The 27,934-nt window shown below is 45.3% G+C and overlaps 1 protein-coding gene across 1 annotated transcript in view; it reads right to left on the reverse strand.

Annotated features, from left to right (window-relative positions):
- The window catches only part of sorl1 (sortilin-related receptor, L(DLR class) A repeats containing), a 227,127-nt gene that overhangs the window by 76,604 nt on the left and 122,589 nt on the right, over positions 1–27,934 (reverse strand). Inside the window, exons 15-20 of the mRNA XM_072486394.1 lie at positions 27,232–27,360; positions 26,884–26,969; positions 21,913–22,085; positions 20,126–20,257; positions 17,682–17,773; positions 9,889–10,135 (exon numbers count right to left, since the gene is read on the reverse strand). Coding sequence (XP_072342495.1) covers positions 9,889–10,135; positions 17,682–17,773; positions 20,126–20,257; positions 21,913–22,085; positions 26,884–26,969; positions 27,232–27,360 — 859 coding nt within the window. The remainder of the gene's footprint in view (positions 1–9,888; positions 10,136–17,681; positions 17,774–20,125; positions 20,258–21,912; positions 22,086–26,883; positions 26,970–27,231; positions 27,361–27,934) is intronic.

Below are 27,934 nucleotides of genomic sequence, written 5' to 3' on the forward strand. Positions count from 1 at the left end.
ACCTATCCCTCTCCATTACTAGAGTGAAAGTCACAGAATTGTGGTCACTATCTCCAAAATGCTCCCCCACTAACAAATCTATCACTTGCCCTGGTTCATTACCCAGTACTAAATCCAATATTGCCCCTCCTCTGGTCGGACAATCTACATACTGTGTTAGAAAAGCTTCCTGGACACACTGCACAAACACCACCCCATCCAAACTATTTGATCTAAAGAGTTTCCACTCAATATTTGGGAAGTTAAAGTCGCCCATGACTACTACCCTATGACTTCTGCACCTTTCCAAAATCTGTTTCCCAATCTGTTCCTCCACATCTCTGTTACTATTGGGGGGCCTATAGAAAACTCCTAATAAGGTGACTGCTCCTTTCCTATTTCTGACTTCAACCTATACTACCTCAGTAGGCTGATACTCCTCGAACTGCCTTTCTGCATCTGTTATACTATCTCTAATTAACAATGCCAGCCCCCCACCTCTTTTACCACCCTCACTAATCTTATTGAAACATCTATAACCAGGGACCTCCAACAACCATTTCTGCCCCTCTTCTATCCAAGTTTCCGTGATGGCCACCACATCGTAGTCCCAAGTACCGATCCATGCCTCAAGTCCACCCACCTTATTCCTGATGCTTCTTGCGTTGAAGTATACACACTTCAACCCATCTCCGTGCCTGCAAATACTCTCCTTTGTCAGTGTTCCCTTCCCCACTGCCTCATTACATGCTTTGGCGTCCTGAATATCGGCTACCTTAGTTGCTGGACTACAAATCCAGTTCCCATTCCCCTGCCAAATTAGTTTAAACCCTCCCGAAGAGTACTAGAAAACCTCCCTCCCAGGATATTGGTGCCCCTCTGGTTCAGATGCAACCCGTCCTGCTTGTACAGGTCCCACCTTCCCCAGAATGCGCTCCAATTATCCAAATACCTGAAGCCCTCCCTCCTACACCATTCCTGCAGCCACCTGTTCAACTGCACTCTCTCCCTATTCCTAGCCTCGCTATCACGTGGCACCGGCAACAAACCAGAGATGACAACTCTGTCTGTCCTGGCTTTCAACTTCCAGCCTAACTCCCTAAACTTGTTTATTACCTCCGCACCCCTTTTGCTACCTATGTCGTTGGTACCAATGTGCACCACGACTTCTGGCTGCTCACCCTCCCCCTTAAGGATCCTGAAGACACGATCCGAGACATCCCTGGCCCTGGCACCCGGGAGGCAACATACCTTCCGGGAGTCTCGCTCGCGACCACAGAATCTCCTCTCTATTCCCGTAACCATTGAATCTCCTACAACTATTGCTTTTCTATTCTCCCCCCTTCCCTTCTGAGCCCCAGAGCCAGACTCCGTGCCAGAGACCTGACCGCTAGGGCCTTCCCCCGGTAGGTCATCCCCCCCAACAGCATCCAAAACGGTATACTTGTTTTGAAGGGGAACGGCCACGAGGGATCCCTGCACTGTCTGCCTGTTTGTTTTTTTCCCCCGGACTGTAACCCAGCTATTCTTGTCCTGTACCATGGGTGTGGTTACCTCCCTGTAACTCTTCTCAATCACCCCCTCTGCCTCCCGGATGATCCGAAGTTCATCCAGCTTCAGCTCCAGTTCCCTAACACGGTCTTTGAGGAGCTGAAGTTGGGTGCACTTCCCGCAGGTATAGTCAGCAGGGACACCGGTGGTATCCCTCACCACCCACATCCTACAGGAGGAGCATGTAACTGGCCTAGCCTCCATCCCCTCTTACCTTAAAGAATATAGCTGCTGTGTGGACTAACTAGATCTCCGCCCTCCGACTCTGCTCCCAGTCAGCTACACTTCCTGTAAACTCCTGGCTCTCTTCGCACTCTTTGCGGAAATGTCGGAAACAAAATGAAAGGAGCACCTTACTCCCTCCTCACCTAACTCCCTCGGTCACCAAACTCTCACTATCGCACTCAAAAAGCACCAAATTCAGCACTCCCTCGGTCACCAAACTCTCACTATCGCACTCAAAAAGCACCAAATTCAGCACTCCCTCGGTCACCAAACTCTCACTATCGCACTCAAAAAGCACCAAATTCAGCACTCAGTGCAAACAAAGTCTGCACTGTAGGGGATCACTTTTATACTGTGAATCTAGCCTCTGAAAAACTGGCCTAATCCAATTAACTAATTAACAAGCTCCAGCTGCAAGTGCCTAGAAGTAGAAGCCTGTTTAAAGCTGATTGAAAATTCACCTTCTTCTAAACCAAACAGCAACTTTTAAGTTAATTAACTAAATAAAAGAAAGACTAAACTTTAGATAAAAATGAAGCCTTATACTCCCTCGGTCACCAAACTCTCACTATCGCACTCAAAAAGCACCAAATTCAGCACTCAGTGCAAACCTGAGGGAGGTTATAGATGTTTCAATAAGATTAGGGAGGGTGGGTGGCATTGTTAATTAGAGATAGTAAAACAGCTGCAGAAAGGCAGTTCGAGAAGTATCTGCCTACTGAGGTAGTATGGGTTGAAGTCAGAAATAGGAAAGGCGCAGTCACCTTGTTAGGAGTCTTCTATAGGCCCCCCAATAGTAGCAGAGATGTGGAGGAACAGATGGGGAAACAGATTTTGGAAAGGTGCAGAAGTCACAGGGTAGTAGTCATGGGTGATTTTAACTTCCCAAACAGAGTGGAAACTCTTTAGATCAAATAGTTTGGATGGGGTGGTGTTTGTGCAGTGTGTCCAGGAAGCTTTTCTAACACAGTATGTAGATTGTCCGACCAGAGGGGAGGCAATATTGGATTTGGTACTTGGTAATGAACCAGGTCAAGTGATAGATTTGTTAGTGGGGGAGCATTTTGGAGATAGTGACCACAATTCTGTGACTTTCACTTTAGTAATGGAGGGGGATAGGTGCATGCAACAGGGCAAGGTTTACAATTGGGGGGAGGGTAAATACGATGTTGTCAGACAAGAATTGAAGTGCATAAGTTGGGAACATAGGCTGGCAGGGAAGGACACAAGTGAAATGTGGAACTTGTTCAAGGAACAGGTACTACGTGTCCTTGATATGCATGTCCCTGTCAGGCAGGGAAGAGATGGTCGAGTGAGGGAACCATGGTTGTCAAGAGAGGTTGAATGTCTCAAGAGGAAAAAGGAGACTTAGGTAAGGCTGAGGAAACAAGGTTCAGGCAGGGTGCTGGAGCGATACAAGATAGCCAGGAGGGAACTGAAGAAAGGGATTAGGAGAGCTAAGAGAGGGCATGAACAATCTTTGGCGGGTAGGATCAAGGAAAACTCCAAGGCCTTTTACACATGTGAGAAATAGGAGAATGACTAGAGCGAGGGTAGGTCCAATCAAGGACAGTAGCAGGAGATTATGTATTGAGTCTGAAGAGATAGGAGAGGTCTTGAACGAGTACTTTTCTTCTGCATTTACAAATGAGAGGGGCCAGATTGTTGGAGAGGACAGTGTGAAACAGACTGGTAAGCTCGAGGAAATACTTGTTAGGAAGGAAGATGTGTTGGGCATTTTGAAAAACTTGGAAGATAGACAAATCCCCCGGGCCTGACGGGATATATCCAAAGATTCTATGGGAAGCAAGAGATGAAATTGCAGAGCCGTTGGCAATGATCTTTTCGTCCTGTCAACAGGGGTGGTACCAGGGGATTGGAGAGTGGCGAATGTCGTGCCCCTGTTCAAAAAAGGGACTAGGGATAACCCTGGGAATAATAGGCCAGTTAGTCTTACTTCGGTGGTGGGCAAAGTAATGGAAAGGGTACTGAAGGATAGGATTTCTGAGCATCTGGAAACACACTGCTTGATTAGGAATAGTCAGCACGGATTTGAGAGGGGTAGGTCTTGCCTTACAAGTCTTTTTGAATTCTTTGAGGAGGTGATCAAGCATGTGGATGAAGGTAAAGCAGTGGATGTAGTGTACATGGATTTTAGCAAGGCATTTGATAAGGTTCCCCATGGTAGGCTTATGCAGAAAGTAAGGAGGCATGGGATAGTGGGAAATTTGGCCAGTTGGATAACGAACTGGCTAACCGATAGAAGTCAGACAGTGGTGGTGGATGGCAAATATTCAGCCTGGATCCCAGTTACCAGTGGCGTACCGCAGGGATCAGTTCTGGGTCCTCTGCTGTTTGTGATTTTCATTAATGACTTGGATGAGGGAGTTGAGGGCGGGTTAGTAAATTTGCAGACGATACGAAGATTGGTGGAGTTGTGGATAGTGAGGAGGGCTGTTGTCGGCTGCAAAAAGACATAGATAGGATGCAGAGCTGGGCTGAGAAGTGGCAGATGGAGTTTAACCCTGACAAGTGTGAGATTGTCCATTTTGGAAGGACAAATATGAATGCGGAATACAGGGTTAACGGTAGAGTTCTTGGCTGTGTGGAGGAGCAGAGAGATCTTGGGGTCCATGTTCATACATCTTTGAAAGTTGCCACTCAAGTGGATAGAGCTGTGAAGAAGGCCTATGATGTGCTAGCGTCCATTAACAGAGGGATTGAATTTAAGAGCCGTGAGGTGATGATGCAGCTGTACAAAACTTTGGTAAGGCCACATTTGGAGTATTGTGTGCAGTTTTGGTCGCCTCATTTTAGGAAGGATGTGGAAGCTTTGGAAAAGGTGCAAAGAAGATTTACCAGGATGTTGCCTGGAATGGAGAGTAGGTCTTACGAGGAAAGGTTGAGGGTGCTAGGCCTTTTCTCATTAGAATGGAGAAGGATGGAGGGGTGACTTGATAGAGGTTTATAAGATGATCAGGGGAATAGATAGAGTAGACACTCAGAGACTTTTTCCTCGGGTGGGACAAACCATTACAAGGGGACATAAATTTACGGCGAATGGTGGAAGATATAGGGGGGGGGGGGGGGGGGGGGGGGGGATGTCAGAGATAGGTTCTTCACCCAGAGAGTAGTGAGGGCATGGAATGCACTGCCTGTGGAAGTAGTTGAGTCGGAAACATTAGGGACCTTCAAGCAGCTATTGGATAGATACATGGATTACGGTAGAATGATATGGTGCAGATTAATTTCTTCTTAAGGGCAGCACGGTAGCATTGTGGATAGCACAATTGCTTCACAGCTCCAGGGTCCCAGGTTCGATTCCGGCTTGGGTCACTGTCTGGGCGGAGTCTGCACATCCTCCCAGTGTGTGCGTGGGTTTCCTCCGGGTGCTCCGGTTTCCTCCCACAGTCCAAAGATGTGCAGGTTAGGTGGATTGGCCATGATAAATTGCCCTTAGTGTCCAAAATTGCCCTTAGTGTTGGGTGGGGTTACTGGGTTATGGGGATCGGGTGGAGGTGTTGACCTTGGGTAGGGTGCTCTTTCCAAGAGCCGGTGCAGACTCGATGGGCCGAATGGCCTCCTTCTGCACTGTAAATTCTATGATAATCTATGATAAGGTACCCACTCGTGTGTCGAGGTCAGCTGTGCCCTGTGCATGACGTTTAATGGCATTAGGCTCAGCCCTGCGTATCAGGTAGAGTTTAGCCTCTGCAGAGCTACAATCCAGAGTCCTCCCCTATCTCCATGCCCAGTTCCTCCCCCTCCTTTCTCGTGTTTCGTCCAGTGGGGCCCTTGCCTCTACTAACAGTCGCCCACATATGCGGCACATTTACTGTCCCCTATAGTTTGTCCAGTAGTGAGCATCCGGATATCTGGGGGAATGTAGTGGTCTCCTTGTGTAGGAAGTCCCGTAGCTGCAGGTAGTGGAGTTTCATAGACTCATTTACATTGCAAATCAATTACAGTGCAAAAGGAGGCCATTGGGCCCATCGAGTCTGCACCAGCCCTTGGAAAGAGCTCCCCAAGTCTCCACCCTATCCCCATAACCCGACCCCAACCTTTTTTGGACACTTAAGGGCAATTTATCATGGCCAATCCACATAACCTGCACATCTTTGCACTGTGGGAGGAAGCCAGAGCACCCGGATGAAACACAGGCAGACACAGAGAGAATGTGCAGATTCCGCACAGACAATCACCCAAAACGGGAATTGAACCTGGGACCCTGGACCTGTGATGCAACTGTGCTAGCCACTGTGCTGCCCAATTTCAAGAAACTGGAGTTCATTCTCTTTCAGGAGCTGAAGCTTCTCCACTCGACCCCCATTTGCCATTTACCATGCACGTACAGATTCCCTATAGTCAGCCCATCTTCATTCTTTCTTCACACTTCGTATGTAGTGTTTATCTTCGTTGGGCCAAATTTATGATTTCTGCAGATGGGCCGCAACAGATACGTCATCGAGTTTGAAGTGATGTCAGAGCTGGTAAAGTCCTTAACGTGGCTAATCCCACCAGGCTCCTCGAGTACTTGGCTTGCTAGCTAGTGTAGTGACTTTCCCCCAAAAAGCTGTTCCTTCTGTTTTGCCCCTCCTCCTCTCCACATCCCCCAGTATAGTTAGCCCCCTTCCCACTTGGTTCTTGTGGGATCACATTTGCTTTGGTCTCCGTCACTGCATCAAGCGTCCGTTCTTTTGAACGAACCCATTTGCTGCCTCCAGTGTGTTGAAATAAAGTTCTTTGTTTTTAAATGTAATCCATAGTCCAGTCCCGTACCAGCCTCCCCGAACAGGCGCCGGAATGTGGCGACTAGGGGCTTTTCACAGTAACTTCATTTGAAGCCTACTTGTGACAATAAGCGATTTTCATTTCATTTCATTGTCTTACTGGGTAAAACGTGCCGAATCGCACTTCACTTTTCCAGTGCGGTTTTTGCCCCATTAAACTCTGCCCGGCGCTTGGCCAGGTCAGCTCCAACGTCCTGCTATATGCACATGGTGTCCCATTCCCATTTGCACGATCACATGCTCCTCGCCCAGTTCAGGTGCTCCTCGCCCAGTTCAGAACACGTTCCTTACCTTGAAACTTGTGAAGTTTCACAATTATTGCCTGTGGTGGTTCTCCCAACTTGGGCTTTTGTTGGAGCAACGCGTGGTCCTGGTTCACTTCTGGGGGCTTGGTGAAGCCTTCCTCCCTGACCAGTTTCCCAAGCATCTTTTGTGACGAATTCCTTCAGGTCCTTGCCCTCTGCACCCTCCGGTAGTCCACTGATCTGCAGGTTCTGCCGGCGGGACCAGTTTTCTTGCTCGTCCATCTTCCCTTTTAGCGCCTTCTGGGATGTCCCCAGCCTCGTCACTTCTGCTTCCAGGGAGGTGATCTACTCGGCCTGGGTCGGTGGCTGTCTCCTCCAGGTCCCACACCATCACCTTTTGGTCCTCCAGTCAATGCTCTGCTCTGACCATTGCTCTCTCTATGGGGGCCAGCGCGGTCTCTATTGCCGACATGAGGTCCTCTTTCGCCGCTTCTGTTTTAGTAGTTCAGAGCAGATGAACTACATCAGCTTCTCAGTCGATGATTGGGCCGGAGCTGGCGATCCCGTTGGGCCAGTCATACTTAGTTCTGGGTCGCCACACAGGTCCCCCCCAGTCTGGGGTCGGGGATTTTCTCTCTGTTTTTGCTAGCCTTGCGGTTTGGCTGCTAGCTCGCCAGCATCTCAGTCGGTTGAGTGGTAGGTGGGGTTTAAATTGGGGGGTACTTTTGGTGCCCATTTGATGGATTAGCAAGGTCTAATAGGAAGTTTCTAGGAGAGAGCCACCTTTTGTGCATCCGCTCAGCTCATGGCCGTCACCGGAAGGAGGCAGCGTCTCTCTCCTCAGTTCGTGGTTTGTCTTCAGGCCTCTGTAGTTTCAGGAATCCAACACCAGAAGGCTGCTGGAGAGAAAGACAGCCCTCCCAGCAGCCTTCTGGAGAGAGTTAGCCGGATCTTTCTGGAGAGGATTAGCTGGACCTTTTCACCGTGCTGCCAGAATTGAAACTGAAACCTTCCAATCTCAGGGAGCCACTTCAGTGGAATAAGATCCAATCCCCACCTGTTACCGGGCAGAACATGACCTTTTGGGCCAATTCATTTGCGCCACCAGCCAATCAATCAAACTGAATCCTAACCCATCTTTCTCACTGGTGTCGGCCAGTCAACAACTCCCAAGTTTAAACCAGCACGGGCTAGCACAGTGACTTCTCCTGCTTCTGGACTCTTTTGCTGGAATTAAAGGCATAGGCTGCTTGCCTTAAAGACATGGATCAAAAATATAACAGCAAAAATAAAAGGGAAAATGTGGGAATAAACAGAAACACTGCTCATTTCAGCAAGTGAGAGTAAAAACTGGGAAACAATTGGGCAAGTATAAAAATCTATTTTGACACTTGCAACTGTCTTTTGCAAAATACAAATTAGGAGGAGGAGTAGGCCACTCGATCCTTTAAGCTTGCTCCGCTATTCAATAAGATCATGGCTGATCTGACAAACCACCCCTTTCTCCTTGATAATCTTTCACCCACTTATCTATCAGGAATCTATCTCCTTCTGCCGGAAACGTTTTCAGAGTCTGCTCCCACTGTCTTTTGAGGAAGTGAGTTCCAAAGACTCACTGCCCTCTGACAGAAAAATATTCTCTTAAATGGGTGACGTCAAATTCTAGATTCGCCCACAAGAGGAAACATCCCTCTCCACATTCACCATGTCAAGTCACCTCTTTGTCTAAACAGCGATTACAAGATTAGTCCACTGTTAATAGGCCTAATCAGTCCAACCTTTCTTCATAAGACAACCTGCCCATTACTGGTATTAGTCTGGTAAACCTTCTCTGAACTGCTTCCAACCTATTTACATCCGCCATTAATAAAGAAACCAATACTGTACACAGTACTGCAGATGTGTCCTGTACAAATGAAGCATAACCTCCCTCCTTTTATATTAATTTGCCCTTGTACAGTCGATTAGCTTTCCTATTTGCTCTATCGGCATATTTACAATGTGCTTTTTAAAAAAAATTCTGATTAAGGGGCAATTTAGGGTGACTAATCTACCTACCCGGCACATCTTTGGGTTGTGGGGGTGAGACCCCTGCAGACATGGAGAGAATGTGCAAACACCACGCGGTCAGACCCGGTGCCAGGATCAAACCCAGGTCTTCGGCACCATGAGGCAGCAATGCGAACCACCGCGCCACCGTGCGGCCCGGTACGTGCTTTCATGGACTTGTTAATCAGTGGGTTTTGAAATATTACACGCTCATTATTGACAAGTGCAACATGACGAGCTTCATATGCATGCTGACAACAGGCAGCTTTATCCCACCCATCATCTCTCCACAGCCTGTGTTGTCTCAAATCAATATTAAAACTGCGAGTGCACAGTTTTATATGTACTTCACTTGCTCTGGATCACTTTGACATCCTGAGGTCAAGAAAGTGGTTGTGCAAATGCAAGTCATTTTGAATTATTTTCTCCAGTTCAAGAGGAGCTGCAATTTTATGCAATTATACATTGGCAGTAATTCCAACCACTCCCTTGCCACTTCCACAGGCTGAGTCAGACCCTCTGCAACTTCAGAGTCTTATTTATATCTAACCTAAAGTTTCTACTTCATTGCCTCTTCATGGCAAGACCATATAGTTCCACCATATAAATGCTCGTTTCTGCCCTACCTCTGTACATTGCAGTCCTCTAAATACCAACATATCCAGAGCAAACATTTAGTAGCAGACCGTGTATGCTTTAATGTATTGCCTACGTAAATTGTTCATCATAATTTTTTTTACTTTTTTTTTTTTTAAAATCTCAATTACCTGTCTCAATTTATTAGAGCTAAAAAAAGAGTTACTGGGCATAATTAAATAACTAATTGGAGAGAAAGGATAGTTTCATCCCAAGCAATTATTATTTAACATACAGAAACAGTTTAATAACCACATCAAACAGGGCTAATTTCAAAGCAAAGTCTATTAAGGAGCAATCACCATAACTGTTGCTATCCAAACAGCTGATTTCACAATTGCCAAAACTTTAGAACAAGTCATGGACTTCCTCAAATGGGTATTTTGCAGGCCCAGCACTCCAGAATCACATACCTTAAAAACAGCAATGGCATACGGATGGGGAAGATTCTGTATCACTACTGATCTCTGTTGCCCATTAAAGTCTGCTCGTTCAATTCGGTCAGCATAGGCTTCAGTCCAATAGATCCAGTAGCCATCCACTGTAATCCCATTAGGCCACTTAACGCCATCAGTAACGATTCGGTGGACGCGAGATGCATCCATCGGACTTTTGTAAATACCAACTGCATCATCACCCCAGTCTGTCCAAAACATCAGGCTGTGGAGAAAATTTCAATACATAGATTACATAGAACATACAGTGCAGAAGGAGGCCATTCGGCCCATCGAGTCTGCACCGACCCACATTAATCCCTCACTTCCACCTTTTCCCCGCAGCCCAATAACCCCTCCCAACCCTTATGGACACTACGGGTAATTTAGCATGGCCAATCCACCTAACCTGCACGTCTTTGGACTGTGGGAGGAAACCGGAGCACCCGGAGAAAACCCACGCACACACGGGGAGAACGTGCAAACTCCGCACAGACAGTGACCCAGCGGGGAATCGAACCTGGGGCCCTGGCGCTGTGAAGCCACAGTGCTAATCACTTGTGCTACCGTGCTGCCCTACAGATAAAATTCAAATGTCTTACATGAAATAAATCCAGTTCTGTTAATGTTTGCTACAACAGAGGACAAGCATCCCTTTAACAACAAAGAAAAACTATTTGTAATTCAGTTCTAAAAAGCAACAACTTTTCTTTGACTGTTTTATCTCAAAACACAAGGGTTCAGTACCAACAAGCAATTTAGCTATTTTGAGGAATAGAAAAATGGGTTCTATGAAATTCAAATTTTATTAAATATTCAAAGTAAGAGCACTTTTAAAATCAAGATTACTTATTGCAGTAAACACAAACCTACACACTTCTAACCTATGTTGAGAAAAATGGATAAGACTCCCTTGGAGACCAAGCAGATGCAGAACTAACTTCAATTGATCGTTATGGCTGAAAGAAGTTATATGGAGAGAAAGAGTGTGAGAAAGAGAGAGAGAAAGAGAGAGAGAGAGAGAGAAATACATAAACATAGTGTGTCTGTGGGGGGTCAAATTGCCAGTTGCAATTGGTATCCTTTTAGTTACAATACTCAACATAAAAGGTTACCAGTGTTCTAAAAGTTACAAACCAAGCGTACTTAATTGGGTACAACCAAGGACCTCGGGTATTTTAAATTAAATCTAATTTCACCTGTGTTGCGAAGCCAGGTCAAATGGGGCTGAAACTGACCACACTAGTCCAGGGTATCGTGATAACATATACATGTAGCCCATAGCCCTAGCCCAAGTTGTGTTAACAGTCAAAACTGTTTAACCACACAACACTCAGAACCTTGAGACCTACTGAACATCCCTCAGTCATGAGGGAACAGGTCAAATTCATATTTTTTGCTTGTTAACTAAGTTATCATTTGTAGAATCACTATGGTGCAGAAAGAGGCCATTTGGTCCATCGAGTCTGCACCGATCCTCTGAAAGGGTACCCTACGTAGGGTCAGGCCCCACCCTAACTTAACCTTGCTGAATCCAAAGCTAAACAATAGGTAAAAGGCAAAACAGAGGACAAGGTTCAGAAAAAAGGCACAAATTTGAGGTTTGTTTGACTACTGATGGAAATTTAATAATAAATTGCTACCTTCAGAGAGACAAAACTGACTATTTTAATATGTCAGGGTTACAGTCCAGAAATTGGTACAGCCAACTGGAGGAACGAAAAACCATCCAATGAGGTGGCAATTCTATATATGAAAAACATGACAAAACAATTCCTTATTGTCTAAAAAGAGTTTAATGCAGAAGCTCCTACAATGCAGTCTTGCACCATCAGATGGCACCACTGAACTTGCTGCATAATTTAGTGCATCTCAACGCCCTCTAGTGCTAGGAAAGTTCAGGTTCAAATTAACCAAATTCTTAAGATGCAAAAAATGAAAGCTAACTAAAGCCGTATAGCTTCATAGAATCGTAGAATCTATAGTGCCGAAGGAGGCCATTCAACCCATCGAGTCTGCATTGGCCCTTGGGAAGAGCACCCCACTTAAACCTACGCGTCCACCGTATCCCCGTGACCCCACCCAACCTTTTCTTAGACACTAAGGGACAATTAATCATGGCCAATCCACCTAACTTGCAAATCTTTGAACTGTGGGAGGAAACCAGAGCACCCAGAGGAAACCCACGCAGACACGGGGAGAAAGTGCAAACTCCACACAGTCGCCCAAGCTGGGAATCGAACCTGGTACCCTGGAGCTGTGAAGTAACTGTGCTAACCACTGTGCCGCCCCTTAACTTCATTTTCCAATGAGTCAGCTTTGGGACGTGCCAGGAACAATACTTCCAAATTGGCCAACATCAAGTCCAATGTAACAATGGCAACTGAACTCCAATTTTCTACTGGTGTAATCCGCCCATTAGAAGGTAATTTCTTGTTAAAAAAAAAAATTTAGAGTACCCAATTATTTTTTTCCCAATTCGGGGACAATTTAGCGTGGCCAATCCACCTTAACCTGCACATTTTTGGGTTGTGGGGATGAGACCCACAGACACGGGGAGAAATCAGATAGTAATTTCCACGGTAAAGAGTTAATCCATCATATCTGGAGCAATGCTACAGTACACCTGGGCCTCGGAAGAAGGGGAGGTGAGACTGATGTAGACTGCTCTTGTACCTGGGATGGCAGATGTATTTTGGGGGAAACCTATTGTGGGGTGACTGTCCCTTCAGGGCCAGGGGCTGGTTTAGCACAGAGTTAAAGAGCTGGCTTTTAACGCAGACCAAGGCAGGCCAGCAACACGGTTCAATTCCCATACCAGCCTCCCCGAACAGGTGCCGAAATGTGGCGACTAGGGGCTTTTCACAGTAATTTCATTTGAAGCCTACTTGTGACAATAAGCGATTTTCATTTCATTTCCTTCAAGAATTACGTTTCTCTGGAAGATGGTTTCTGGCAAAAAGCAATTTATTTCCATGAACTGTACATGTGACCAAGATGTCTGGACCATAAATAGGAGAAAAAAGTTCAACTCCAGGAGATTTGAATCTGGTAACTGCAACAGAAGCATCTCTTTCAAGCAGAATTCAGCTGAAACTCAGTGCTGGCTAAAAGTGTACAAAACCCCTGGTAACTAAATAACTCTACTAACAGCGCGAGCACAAAACAGAGAAGGCAAGTGCCTACATGCAAAAATCCAGAGGTAAAAGAACGATCCAGGGTGGCTACGCTGAACTGGGACTCTACAAACCTGGGAGGGTTGGAGGCGATTTAAAAGGACAACTCCACCAGAGGCAAGCAGAAGGCCCAAGAAATCTGAACCTTTATCCGAAACTTCAGACCAATTGTTAATTGTTGAATTTCTGATAGGCATCAGAGTTGAGAGGTGCAGTCAAATGGGTGTAGGACATTCCAGAAATTTTATTTACAGTAAAAGCAGAAGTGTTCATTGTTCTTCTAATAAGTTTAATGTAGCCAACCATGTAAGATGGTGTATTTGTATTCATGTTCTTCGATTTTTGTTGGGTTAACAGGTTGCTGCTAACCCACGGTTTTGATATGCTGATTAGCTACCCGGTAAACTAATGTTTACCTCAGATAAATTGGTACCAAAAGTGTAAAAGGTTAAACTAAAGATTGTAAAAGTTCATAAACTAAGATGGGGGTGAATGTCACACTTCTATTCTAAAAGGTGAATTCAGAGTAGCTTCCAAGGAGGGCTCGATCAGATAAAGGAAGATTGACAGAAAAACTGTACATCAACAGCTAGTTCACCCAATGCAAGGTAGTGGTTTTGAGACCGCAACCCACAGCAGCAAGCGGTGCCCACTCCCTATAAGTTGTGCCTTAAGAATCCAGAAAGTTGACTATCCTAAATCGGAGGCCAACCCAAAAGATATAGGTTCCTGATGTAGATAATTATTTCTGGATTTTGCTTGCTTTTGAAACCTATGGGATGTCATTAAGGTAGATAAGTCTCCTGGTCCATATGGGATTTACCCCAGAATACTGAGGGAAGCAAGAGAGGACATTTTGGGGGCCATGACTGACATCTTTGTATCCTCACTGGCTACAAGTGAGTGGCTACAAGTGAGTGGCTACAAGTGAGATCCCAGAGGACTGGAGAATAGCTAATGTGGTACTGCTATTTAAGAAAGGTAGCAGGGATAATCCAGGAAACTATAGGCCGTGAGCCTCACGTCAGTAGTAGGTAAATTATTGGAGAGAATTCTCAGGGACATATACCCATTTGGAAACGATAGACAACATGGTTTTGTGAAGGGGAGGTCATGCCTCACTAACTTGATCGAGTTTTTTGAGGAGGTGACAAAGATGATTGATATGGAGAGAGCGGTGGATGCTGTTTACATGGACTTTAGGAAAGCCTTTGACAAGGTGCCTCACGGCAGACTGGTGCAAAAGGTGAAGTCACACGGGATCAGAGGTGAGGTGGCAAGTTGGATAAAGAACTGGCTTGGTCATAGAAGGCAAAGGGTAGCAGTAGAAGGGTGTTTTTCTGAACGGAAGGTTGTGATTAATTGTGTTCTACAGGGATCTGTGCTGGGGCCTCTGTTGTTTGTAGTATACATAAAACGATTTGGGGGAAAATGTAGCTGGTCTGATTAGCAAGTTCATGGATGACACCAAGGTTGATGGAGTGGCAGATAGTGTTGAGGATTGTCAGAGGGTACAGCAGGACACAGATAGGTTGGAAACTTGGGCAGAGAAATTAGTCCAGATAAGTGCGAGGTAATGCATTTTGGTAGGTCGAACACAAGAGGGGAAATATACCGTACATGGCAAAACTCTTAGGAATATAGAAAGTCAGAGAGATCTGCAGGTCCACAGATCTTTGAAAGTGGCAACACAGGTGGACAAGGTAGTCAAGAAAGCACACGGAATGCTTGCCTTTTGGGCGGAGCATAGAGTATAAAAACTGGCAAGTCATGCTATAGTTGTAGTATAGAAGGTTGGAATATTGCGCACAATTCTGGTCGCCACGCAAGCAGAAGGATGTTGCGACTTTGGAGAGGGTGCAAAGGAGGTTTACTAGGTCGTTGCCTCGTCTTGGTGTTAGCTATGCAGAGAGGCTGAATAGACCCGACTGTTTTCATTAGAATGACAGAGGTTGAAGGGTGACCTGATAGAGGTCTACAAGATTATGAGAGGCATGGATAGAGTGATAGTCAGGCACTCTTTCCCAGGATGGAGGGGTCAGTCACTAGGGGTATAGGTTTAAGGTCCGTGGGGCAAAGGTTAGAGGAGATGTCACTGGCGGGTCAGGTGTAGGCAGCTAAAATGAACGTGTTGCCACAATTTCGGTTTATTTTCCAATGCCTGCCAATTTTCCTGTCAAAGGCATTTTTTAGAGAGATTGAAGGAATAATTATCTTGTTCATATGGGATGGGAAGGCAGCCAGAGTTAGAAAGATGCTGCTACAGAGGGGAAGGCAGGCAGGGTGTTTGAGTCTTCCAAACCAGATGTATTATTCCTGGGCGGCGAATGTGGAGAAGATGCGGAGCTAGGTCAGAGGGGTTAATTCCCAGTGGGCCAGAATGGAGGAGAGTTTGTGTAGGGGGTTGGGATTGAAGGCGCTAGCAACAGCGCCGCTCCCAATGGCCCCGGGGAAATACTCAGGGAGTCCGGTAATAATAGCTTCAATGAGAATTTGGAGGCAGTTTCGCCAACACTTAGTGTTGGGGGCAGGGTCAAGGGAAATGCCGATTCGGGAGAACCACAGATTTGAGCCAGGAAAGTGGGACGGAAATTTTCAGAGATGGGAGGAGAAGGGGATTAAGACATTAAAAGATCTGTTTCTTGGGGGTCGGTTTGCAGGAATTGGGGGCTAAGTGTGGGTTGGAGCAGGGGGAAATGTTTAGGTACATGCAGGTTTGAGATTTTGCTGGGAGATAGAGCTTCCCGGTGGAGCCGGCCTCCACATTGATGGAGGTGGTGCCGACGACAGGGGGACTGGAGAAGGGGGCAGTGTCGGCGGTTTACGGGGCTATTTTGGGAGAGGAGAAGGCACCGCTGAAAGGAATCAAAGCAAAGTGGGAGGAAAAGTTGGGAGAGGATATGGAGGAGGGGTTCTGGTGTGAGGTGCTTCGGAGAGTGAATGCCTCCACCTCGTGCGCGAGGTTGGGGCTGATACAGCAGAAGGTGGTATATAGAGCACAACTCACAAGGGTGAGGATGATCCGGCTCTTTGAGGGGTAGAAGCTGTGTGTGAATGTTGCGGGGAGGGGAGGGACGCGAACCACATTAATTTGTTTTGGTCCTGTCCAAAGCTGGAGGATTACTGGAAGGAGGTTTTTAGGGTAATCGCTAAAGTGGTGCACATGAAACTGGACCTGGGCCCTCGTGAGGCCATGTTCGGGGTGTCGGACCAGCCAGGGTTGGAGGCAGATATTGTAGCCTTCGCCTCCTTGATCGTCCGAAGGCGGATCATGTTGGGATGGAGATCAACCTCTCCACCCTGTACCCTGGCGTGGCGGGGGCACCTGCTGGAATTCTTGACTCTTAAGAACGTCAAGTTTGAACTGAGGAGAAGGATGGAGGGGTTCGACAATTCATGGGCGTTATTCATTATGCACTTTTGAGAACTGGATTACATCTAATATTAGGCCGGGGGGGGCTGCGCATGTTAACGGTGACTATGGTTGATTCCTTTTGTTATTTGTTTATGTTAATATGCAGGCTGCTGCTGTTTGGGAGTCTGGGATTGGTGTTGTTGATATGGAGATTGACATTGTATTTGTTACTGCTTATTGTTGGTGGGTGTAAATTTGGGAGAAAGTGAAAAAGTAGAATAAAAATATTTATAAAAAATAAAGTTTAGAGGAGATGTGCGAGGCAGGTGTTTTTACACAGAGGGTGGTGAGTGCCTGGAACAGGCTGCCAGGGGAGGTTGTGGAAGCAGATACAGAAACAATGTTCAAAAGGCATCTCGACAAATACATGGATAGGATGGGTATAGAGAGAGATACGGCACTAGGAAGTGCGGAGGGTTTTGGCCAAGGATGGTATCATGACCAGTACAGACTTGGAGGGCCGAAGGGCCTGTTCCTGTGCTGTATTGTTCTTTGTTCTTGTTTGGGGGGTTTAGCTTGGAGCTTGGAAAAGAAAGGGGTTTGGAACTGGGTAACTAAAGATAAATTGCATTTTTAGTTAATTTTCTTCTTGTGTGTTTTACGGTTCTATAATCAGCTATTTTGTTTAAAATCATCACAAAAACATCTAGGACATCTTCACCTCTTTCCTCACATTTTAGCAAAATTGCAAAATACAGTTGAGAGCATGCATATCAAGTTTCCCTTTTGGGATTTAGAATACCCTAGCATTTAACATCAGCCGAGCTCTTAATACAAGTGTCTATATATGAATACAGTTTCAGGTCAATTGCTCCTTGCAGCCAAACAGGTCAACACTTGGGACAATATGATTACGAGGATCTGATCCGCCTGACCTGTACCGGTCCATTCCCACTGTACCATCAGGTCAAATGCAGCCAACAAAGTGGAGATTATTTGGTCTAATTTCAGTGAGAAAATGGCTCCCAGAAGTTAATAAATAGTGTCTGACTACCAGAACAGAACTCCAACTATGGTTCTTTTAATTGATGCTCCTTAGCACCAACTCAGAATATAGACATTTTGGAAGTTGCATTCGGCTATTACTGGTCATTAATCTGCCAGAACTTTTGAATTTTCCTGATGAGCTGTACAATATTTTGCACCAGAGTCACAAGTTTCAGATTGTTTCCCAAACTTACCCATCGCTAGGAACTAGTACAAGAGCTCTGGGATGGTCTAATAGAGTGGAATTCAGCAAAGTTAGGCGAAAGTCTCCATCAGGTTTTGAAACCTAACAAATGAGAAAGTAAATTACAAAAAGACACTAAGTTTATAGACTTCTTTCCTCTCTCAAAAGTTTGCTTTCCATCAAATAATATTTGTCAGACTGGAGCTCTATTATCATAGATTGATATCAAATCATTGCATTCATTTATTTACTGAATTAATAAACAAAGATCAGTGGGTCGGAGGAGTCACCTCCCAAAATAAAAATATAACTTGAAACTACTGGTCAAATGGAATTAAGCTAAGACTAGTTCATTCAGAGTAAGTTTGATCTAAATACAGACATACAGCAGAGCCACATCTTTCTTTTTCGGGGAATTTTATGTTCAAGGTAACATTGAGGAACCATTCATCTATATTTTGCATAATCTGAAATAAAACATATTAGAAGGAACATAAAAAGTCCCTCAACAGCCCAAGCAACATTTCTACTTCATAACAGGATGCCCTGTGCATGTGACTTATATTCTGCACCAGTCAATTTATAGAAAGCTACAAGTGTGTGGTTAATGTTACATTATAATTCTGTTTTTGTGCTGTGCATTTACTTCCACTCAATAGGCTCAAGACCCACAAGTACATTGTACTTGAGATTGCTAGGAACCTCAGAACCATAGAATCCCTAATGTGCGGAAGGAGGCCATTTGTCCCATAGAGTTCGCACCAACCCCCTGAAAGAGCACCCCTCACAGGCCCCAACTCCCCACCCCATCTCCGTAACCCCACCGAACCTTTGGACACTAAGGGGCAATTTAGCATGACCAATCCACCCAACATCCGCATCTTTGGACTGTGTCACTTTGCTGGGTGAAACTCCCAGCAAAACCCAGCACAAATAACACTTAGAACCTTTTCCATTAGATCGCGCCCAGTATATTTAAGCAATGACACCGGTTTCTTCTTTCTAATAAAGGAGCTATCTGCACAAGTTAGAAAGTATGCTCAAGACCATGTGGTAGCACAGCGGATTCTGTTGTAGTCACAGAAAAACCCTGAAACTCCTCTGTTTCATTTGCATTGTGCGCCAAATTAGCCTATTTCCACCAGAGTGGGACAGGCTAGGACAGAGAGGAGCAACAAGCTTGTACTGCTGATCCAAAATTCTCTTGTTGAAATGGGAACTTGATAACATGGTCAGACTTGTATCCTGCTGATAATCTAGGCTCAATGGACAGAATGTGTAATCAAAACTGTAGTTCACCATGAATCCCAATCTTCGGAAGAGGAGAAAAAGGGAAGAAATGTTATTTATTTAAGAGGTCTGCAACATCTAATTAATGTTTCTGAAGATCTGCAGAATGTACTATGTGGTACCATATTCTTATTTTTCCACAATACTCCAGCATTATCATTGTTAGGACTGATTCAACATTTTAAAACATTATCCAAGATAAAAAGGCTAAACTTCAGCTTTTGAACAAATTGCTGTTTCATAATAAACAATAAGTTAACAAAGTTAATAGAATACATACAGTAAGGTATTGGATTGAAAACAGTAGCAATGTTGAAGTTATTTCAAGTAGATATTAATCCATTAATGAAGTAGATATTAATCCATTAATGAAGTATCAATTAACCTAGCACCAACTATACTACAAATTACACCAAATATCATAGCATTTACAGTGCAGGAGGCCATTCAGCCCATCGAGTCTACACAGGTCCCTGAAAGCATACACCTCCACCCTAGCCCCGTAAGCCATCAACCCCACCTAATCTTTGGACACTACAGGGAAATTTAGCGTGAGCAATCCACCTAACCCGCACATCTTTGGACTGTGGGAGGAAACCGAACCACCAGGAGGAAACCCACGCAGACACGGGGAGAACGTGCAGATACCGCACAGAATATACCCAGCTGACATTTCACCCCTCCCATTTAGACACTCACATCACTTGTTATTGCTTAACAGAGGGCGTCCGTTCATGGATGTGTAGATATCGCTGTTTTTGTCCATCTCTGAGGGTATTGAAGAGTCAACCACATTGCTATAGGTCTGAGTTACACGTAGGCTAGACCAGGTAAGGACGCAGCTTTCCTTCCCTAAAGGACATTAGTGAACCACAATCGACAATGGCTTCATGGTCACCTATAAACTTTTAATTCCAGATTTTTATTGAATTCAAACTTCACTATCTGCCCTGGTGGGATTTGAACCCAGGTCCTCAGAGCATGGCTCTTGGTCACTAGTTCAACGACAATACCACTACGCCGCTGATTCCCTTATGATACCCTTGATCAAACTGTTGAGATGTGTTCAGTTATGGGCCAGGGTGAATCTCATTCATATCTGTGGGGATCAGAAGTCTCTGACCAATGGGCATTTAACATTTGAACAGAAAATACGTTACTTGCCTCAAGTTTCTTTGCTCCAGCATCTATCCAGTAGAGAAGCTGGCTGATGGAGTCAAAGGCTAAAGCTTCCACCGTTTGTAGACCATCCTTGACTATTATATCCGGGCTTGTTTTCCCATCTAAGCAAAAACGCTGATCAGAGAAAAATTAATTAGTATGGAAAAGTGGCAAGCTGGTAACCACATTACAACAAAGCAATGAATGAGTGTTGTTAGCGTATCACTGGACAATCACGATATCTCATTGTGATCAATAACATAGCAAAATGTAAAATAAATCCCAATTTAAACCACGTTATCCTCAATGTTGATCAAATACCCTAATGCCGAAAGGAAGTCCATATCTGGGCACCAACTAAACTACAAGAGGCATAACCAGGACAACTCTCAAAGTGTCACCCAAACTTTGGACTGGTTTTCTTCGCTAAGAGGAGCAGACTTGTAAAGATAAATATATCCCCGGATATCAGAACTTCTACTTCATCTCCTGCTAGCAAACAACACCAATCAGATCTGCAGTTTAAAACAAATATGAAATTGAAACAGTTTGTTCTATAAATAGTTGCACGTCAGCACCGATTAAAATATTGCTGGAAACACACCTGCTTTAGAAGCTTTTTTTTTCAAACAAAAAAAAAATTCAACAGGACAAAAAAAGACATTCTCCACAGCAATATCTTGACAGGAGTCTACTTGCCAACCAAGCAACACTCTTTTCTCTTGCAGTAGAAGTGGCTCCCTTCCAAATAATCTACCCTGATGAATGCAAGACAAAAAGCTTCACTAGCACCTCTCTATTTTTCAGCAATACTTGTGTTCTATGATTTGAAACAGCATTAGCAAAGCAAATATGATGTTCATTGATTTCAGAGTTTAATTTGCATCCCTAGTAGAGTTTGGACTGCCATTAGTCCTAACCCAGAGCACATCCGATTCTATTATGCCCAAGGCAAATAAATAATGTGCCAACAACACATTAGATTTAAATTCTGCTCATCTCCATCGCCATGTACTCCTCTCCGAACCCCAAATATCTATGGATTTGCCTCGAATTATATATGATCCTTCAGGGAAGGAAACCTGCCATCTTTATTTAGTCTTCTTTACATGTGACTCCAGACCCACAGCAAGTTGTTGACTCTTAACTGCCCTCTTGAAATGACCTAATACGCCATTCAGCGGTTATCAAACCCATCCAAACAACACTGTGGAAGAACCTACACCACATGGACTGCAGCAATTATGACGCCAGCTCACCACTCTGGCATTACCAGAGACGCTCACATTGCATGAAAGATTGAAATTATTATTTTTTTTTTCAAAAATCAGCTTCTGGAAATGATTTGACCAGACTTATTTGCTCTGTGAAAACAAATCAAAGTAGTGTGTAGCACCTATAGATGCACTGTGACAACTCCCAAGGCTCCTTCAACAGCCACTTGCAAACCTGGAACCTCTAGTAACTAGAAGGACAAGTCGACAGACGCATGGGAACACCACAACCACCTGCAAGCCCCTCCCCACCCCCCCAGTCATGCACCATCCTTACTTGGAGCTATATCGACATTCCTTTCCGGTTGCTGGGTCAAAACCCTGAACCTCCCTCCCCAACAGCACTGCGGGTGTACTTGCACCACACGGATTTCAACGGTTCAAGAAAGTAGCTCACAACTGCTTTCTGATGGGAAATTATGAATAAATGCTGACTTGACGGCGAACTCCCATCCCAAAAAAAAGTCTTAACACTGTTCATCTCAAATCTTGTAATTAGGAGCAGATTGTGCTCACCTGGATAACATCTTGTGAAATATCTGCCCAATATATGCAGTTTGTTTCAAGATCAAAATCCAAAGCTACAGTGCCTCGGAGACCCTGAAGTGGCAATACCTCGTCTGTGCCCTTCGAAAGATCGTAGCGATGAATAGTGCTCCTTAGAGCATAAAGTAGGAACTCTTTTTCCTCTGCAATCAAAAACATTTTTTAAATGTACCCTGAATGCTCCACTGCATTAAAAGGTGCTACATGAATTCAAGTTGCAGTTGCTTTCATATTTTTCTTTTTTGAAAATATTTTTATTGAACTTAATACTTATCAAAAATTTACAAAGCAAAACAAAACAAACATATGTACCAACAAAATAAAAAATTCCAAACGACAACAGCAATACCCCCTTAACAGAAATACAAACTAAATAACCCCCTCTTAACAGAAATACAACAAAAACAATTCTGCCCCCGTATTAACAGTGACCAATTCCCATATGAATGGCCACCATCGACAGTACAGTCCAATCAATCCCCTCAGTGAACGTGACCTTCGAGGTACAAACCTCCATCGTCGCCTAACCATGCTGAGGCACTAGGTGGCGTCACCAGCCTCCAACTCCGCAGAATCCACCGCCGAGCAATCAACGAGGCATCCACCCCGCACCCATCTTCAACTCCAGCTGGTTCGACACTCTAAATACAGCTACTAACAGACAAGGCTCTAAATCAACAGTTAAGATTGCCGATATGGTGCTGAAAAAAGACTCCCAAAAACCAATAATTTGGGACAAGACCAGAACATGAGTGTTTGGATCACAGGCCCTTACAAACACCACTCGCACTTATCTTCAAACCGGAAAAAAAAAAGACTCATTCTGGCCTTGGTGGGGTGCGCCAGAACACCACCATGAGCTGGATCAAGTTTAACCTCGCTCAAGATGACATAGCATTCAACTGCGGAGAGAATCGCACCACACCACCTCCTTCATAATGGGTCCCAGCTCCTCCTCGCACCTGGCCTTCACCTCTTCCATTGAAACCTGCTCATCCCCAAAGATCCATCCACATACAAGAACATAAGAACTAGGAGTAGGCCATCGGCCCTTCGAGCCTGCTCAGACATTCAATGAGGTCATGGCTGATCTTTTTTGGCTCAGCTCCACTTTCCGGCCCGAACACCATAACCCTTTATTCCTTTATTCTTCAAAAAACTATCTTTATCTTGAAAACATTCAATGAAGGAGCCTCAACTGCTTCACTGGGCGGGGAATTCCATAGATTCACAACTCTTTGGGTGAAGAAGTGCCTCCTGAGGTCAGTCCTAAATCTACGTCCCCTTATGTTTAGGCTATGCCCCCAAGGACATGCTGCCCTCTTTTGACACCATACAGGGGTGCTCTCCAATCAAGTGGACGGTGGTACTGGGAAATGTCCACTGCACATAGTCCTCCCCCCCCCTCCCTACTTGGCCACACTAAATTGCCCCTTAATTGGAAAAATAAACAATTGGACTCCAAATTTAAAAAATATATATAATGTGGCATCCAATTTCACCAGCTCAAACTAATGATTCCTACAAATAAAAGCCCATATAGATACTGCCCACAGCTTAATGCTGACCACGTTTCCGCCATATTTTCAAAGTGGAGATGGCCATTGCCACGGACTTGCACGACTCAGACTGCATCTGCAGCCAAGTAACTTCCTGGTAATAAAAATTTATCAAATTCGGCAGCGCAAGCTCCCCAACCGCCCCCTGCCTGCCTACCCCTCTGTAGGTCCACCCTCCGAATCAGAGGAGTTCTCCCTGCCCGTATGAAACTCATTATGAGCCGGTCCATCCTCAGAAAAAAGACATGGGTAGAAAAACTGGAAGGCATCAAAATAAAACCAAGAATGGTGGCAAGATAGTCACCTTAAAAGATTGAACCCGACCCGCCAATAACATGGCTGTCCCACCTCAGTAGACCCACCTGACCCTGTTTGCCAGGCTAGTGCAATTCAATTTGCAAAGTTGTGCCCAATCCGGCCCAACCTGGATCAATGTTGAGTAACCGCCTCATGTTGGATGATAGTTCTCTGCCCTTCACAACCGGTCCATCTTCCCTCACCACCTCCAGGAGACAATCCCAACACTAAAACATTAGCCAAAAGCTTTTCATGCACATTGAGCAAGCGAAATAGAGCAGTACGACACACGCTCTCTGGGGTCTTTATCTTCTTCAGGGAGTGGGAGATGGACGCCTCGGGGAGAGAACCCCACACTAGTGTATTGTTAAACAATCCCCAACACCAACGGGACCAGCTGATCTACAAACATCTTATAAAATTCTACCGGGAATCCATCTGGCCTCGGCGTCCTCCCCAAAGCTGTTCTGACCACCTCTAACCCCAGCGGTGCCTCTAACACTTCCCACAATTCCTCCCCCACCTGTGGGAACTTCAAACCCACCAAAGATTCTGCCATCCCCTGCTTGCCCTCTGGCAGCTCCAACTTATAAAGCCCCTCATAAAAGGTCCAAAACGCCCTGTTCACCTTGTGGAGAGGAGACCAACTTACCCTACTCCCTCTGGTGCCATAACCTCCCCCCAATGCCCCAACAAACAACTAGACTCATTGCGCCCTATCCAACCTGGTCCACCGAGTCGCAGCCACTACCCCCAACTCACTCCCATTCGCTAGCCACCCCCTCTCCTTCCCACTAGCAAAATGGTCCCACGCAGGGTCCCACTCCAATACCACCCCCGCCCAAAAAGCACCAACCACCCAAATCCTCCTGACCCATTCCACCTCATCAACATGCCCAAACCCCAAAACGAACAAGCTTCTCTTCCGCACAGAAAAACATATCAATCCCCTCTTCTTACAGCCCAAACAAAAACATAACAAGACGCAGGACATGTACAAACACCCCCCTTCATACACCGAATCCCAAACAGTCCTCCTCAGACCAGTCCCAGCTTAGTCTCTCTGATGAAGGCCTCCACAGCTCCGGCATGTTGAAGAAATAGATTTCTGAATCCATTGTAACCAGCAGTCGTGCCAGGTACACCACCCCAAAATCGCACACTCTTGCTATAAAAACACTGCCTTTGCCTTATTGAAAACAGCATGTCTCTTCGCCAACTCAGTCCCAATATATCTGCACCATGTGCCTGTCCCAGTCAATATTTCGGATCTTTTCCACCCACTCCAAGCCCCTCTCCTTCCTTCGGCAGCTGTGAAAGCAGATAATCACCGCCCACGGTGGCTCGTTCGGCCTTGGATTCTGCCGGTGCGTCCGATGAGCTCGATCCAACTCTGGAGGGGAGAACAACTCATCCCCTCCCACCAGCCGAGAGAACATCTCCGAAGAATACGGTTGGCTTAGAGCCCTCCACTCCCTCCAGCAGCCCCACCAACCCAAGGTTCAATCACCTCAACCGGTTCTCAAGATCCTACACTTTTAACCTCAGGCCTGTATTGCTCTTCGTCATGAGCAGCAACCTCGGCAAACCGATCTTCATGCTGCAACAAGGCCTCCTCCACGCCCTCACCTTGTGCTTTCACCACATTAGAGATCTTTACAAACTGTTTGCAAATCAAGCCCCAAGCCTCTTTAACAGTGGCATTAAATTATGCCTTTTATCTCCTTGCCCTGCGCACGAACTGCCTATCCATCGGTTTGTCAAATTTCTGCAGCTCCTGCGCCATCCCCAAAGCCAGCGTGTCTAATGTGATGGGTGCAGCAACCATCTTCCCTCCTTCCAAGTTGTTTCAGTGGGCTGCACCTCCTGAGCTTTCTTCACTTTGGGTTTCTTAGTCAATGTTTTGGTTATATATTCTTCTGTCAGGCAAAAGTCCATCACATCAACTAACACCAAAATACCTCAAAGAAATGGCTAAAAGGGGTCAGAAACAGCCGTGAGCCACTTTACATGACATCACCAGAAGTCCCCGTTTTCATGTTTTCTAACGGTTACTGTTTATCCCACTTGTCATTCACTCCGTTCTACAAGGAAAATAGGCAGGCTTTCCCGCTCAGACACACGAGACGTTGCGGTGTTCCAGTTAGTTACTGCAGTAACAGTTGCGAGCATTGCTCTTTCCTATATATTCACTCCTATCTTGTAAATGTCACTCGCCATGATCTCAATCCCACATGTTTCTTAATGTTTAGGTTGGGGAGTTTGCAGATATCTGAACTATTGGGAGGAAGAATTCCTCAATTTTGTTCTATAAATTGTTTCTGCTTGTCTGTGAAAAACAGTAAGGGCCAACCACACTGGTGAAATTTCAGGTTTGGTCATGCTGCAGAAAAAGGCAAGCAGTTCTCTCCCTCTCGTACCTCACTGCCTTTCAATGGAGGGGAAGTACCCATTCAATATAGGATAAATCCAATAATGCAAGTGGTGGCCATTCAGCCTATCTGCACTGACCCTCAAAGAAAAGCACCCTACCTGGGCCCATTCCCCCATCCTAATGACCCCACCTAACCTACACGTCCTTGGACACCATTTAGAACAGCCAATCCACTGTACCTGCACACCTTTGGACTGGGGGGGGGGGGGGGGGGGTGGAAAAGAGAGAGAGTTGGAACAAACCCACGCAGACACAGGGAGGAAGTGCAAACTCCACAGTCACCCAAGGCCGGAATTGAACCAGAGTCCCTTGTTGCTGTGAGGCAGCAGTGCTAACCACTGTCCCACCCCATTGCTGATGGGTAATAGCTGGTGCTTGCCTATCCCTAGATTGAAATTTGGAAAATAAAAAATTTCCAAATATTTCAACCACAACTACTTTCCTCCACTCAGTCTATTAATACATCAAGGACACTAAACAATTGGTACCATCTGGGGACGAAAGAGTCACATATTAACAACTGACATTTTGGGGAGGGCAAACCGCTACCTTAATATTAGACCACAAAGCTTTACGATATTAATGCTGTACCTAGTTACCAGTCACTACAGTCCAACAGCCTAGGTAAAAAGGTAAATGGTCACAACTTGCCTTCCATGGGACAGGGCAGGACTTCCCCTGCCAAACGATTCTCAACATCACCTCCACTGCAAGTATCACCGGAGATCTTACGGTAACTGGGAAAACAAATTAGGTAAAATTTCTCTTTATATTGAAATTCCACATGATTGATTGCGACTAAAATCATTCTTAATTGAAAATAAACAAGATATACTGGCCAGCAAGTATGGCTTCAGCTGAGTTTTAAGCTGGCAGAATTGCCCACGTTACAACAGTGACTAGACTTAAAACTAGTTCATTGGCTGAAAAGCGTTTCAGGGTGTCCCAAGATGAGGAATTGTTACTACATAAGTGAACATGAGTTTCGTGAACATTTACCCCTTTGTTTGCTTGTACGTGGTGCCCGGAGGGCAGGGCACAGGTGGAGAGAAGATATCGTGCATCAACTCAATTCCAGTGGTGCAGATCTCCGATGACAAGTCCCCACTCAGCTTGAAGCCCAAGTCACTAAAAGTAAGCATTGGAAGGAATCACTGACAGGAAATTTGTACTATTTGAAAAACTTATTCAACAAAATATTCCCCAGTTCTTCAATTCTCTTCAGTTCTGAAGAGTCATATTATACTGAAAACGTTAGCCGTTTCTCTCTCCACAGATGCTGCCAGACCGGTTGAGTTCTTCCAGCACTTTTAAAGGTTAGAAAAACGATAAGAATAGGATACTTAGGGCAGCACGGTGGCGCAGTGGTAGCACTGCAGCCTCATGGCGCCAAGGTCCCAGGTTCGATTCCGGCTCTGGGCCACTGTCCGTGTGGAGTTTGCACATTCTCCTAGTGTTTGCGTGGGTTTCACCCCCACAACCCAAAAGATGTGCAGGGTAGGTGAATTGGCCACGCTAAATTGCCTCTTAATTGGAACAATGAATTGGGTACTCTAAATTTATATTAAAAAAAGAACAGGATGCTTGAGGAATGTAGAAATTGTAGTAAATTATATTTCATATTCTGTTGCAGCAATGTCATTGAAAACCCTGGTTTAAAATGCATGCAGGCAGTGTCTACTGAAGCTGTAATCAGCTCATA

The sequence above is a fragment of the Scyliorhinus torazame genome, chromosome 21 (genome assembly GCF_047496885.1).
Source record: "Scyliorhinus torazame isolate Kashiwa2021f chromosome 21, sScyTor2.1, whole genome shotgun sequence".
NCBI lineage: Eukaryota > Metazoa > Chordata > Chondrichthyes > Carcharhiniformes > Scyliorhinidae > Scyliorhinus > Scyliorhinus torazame.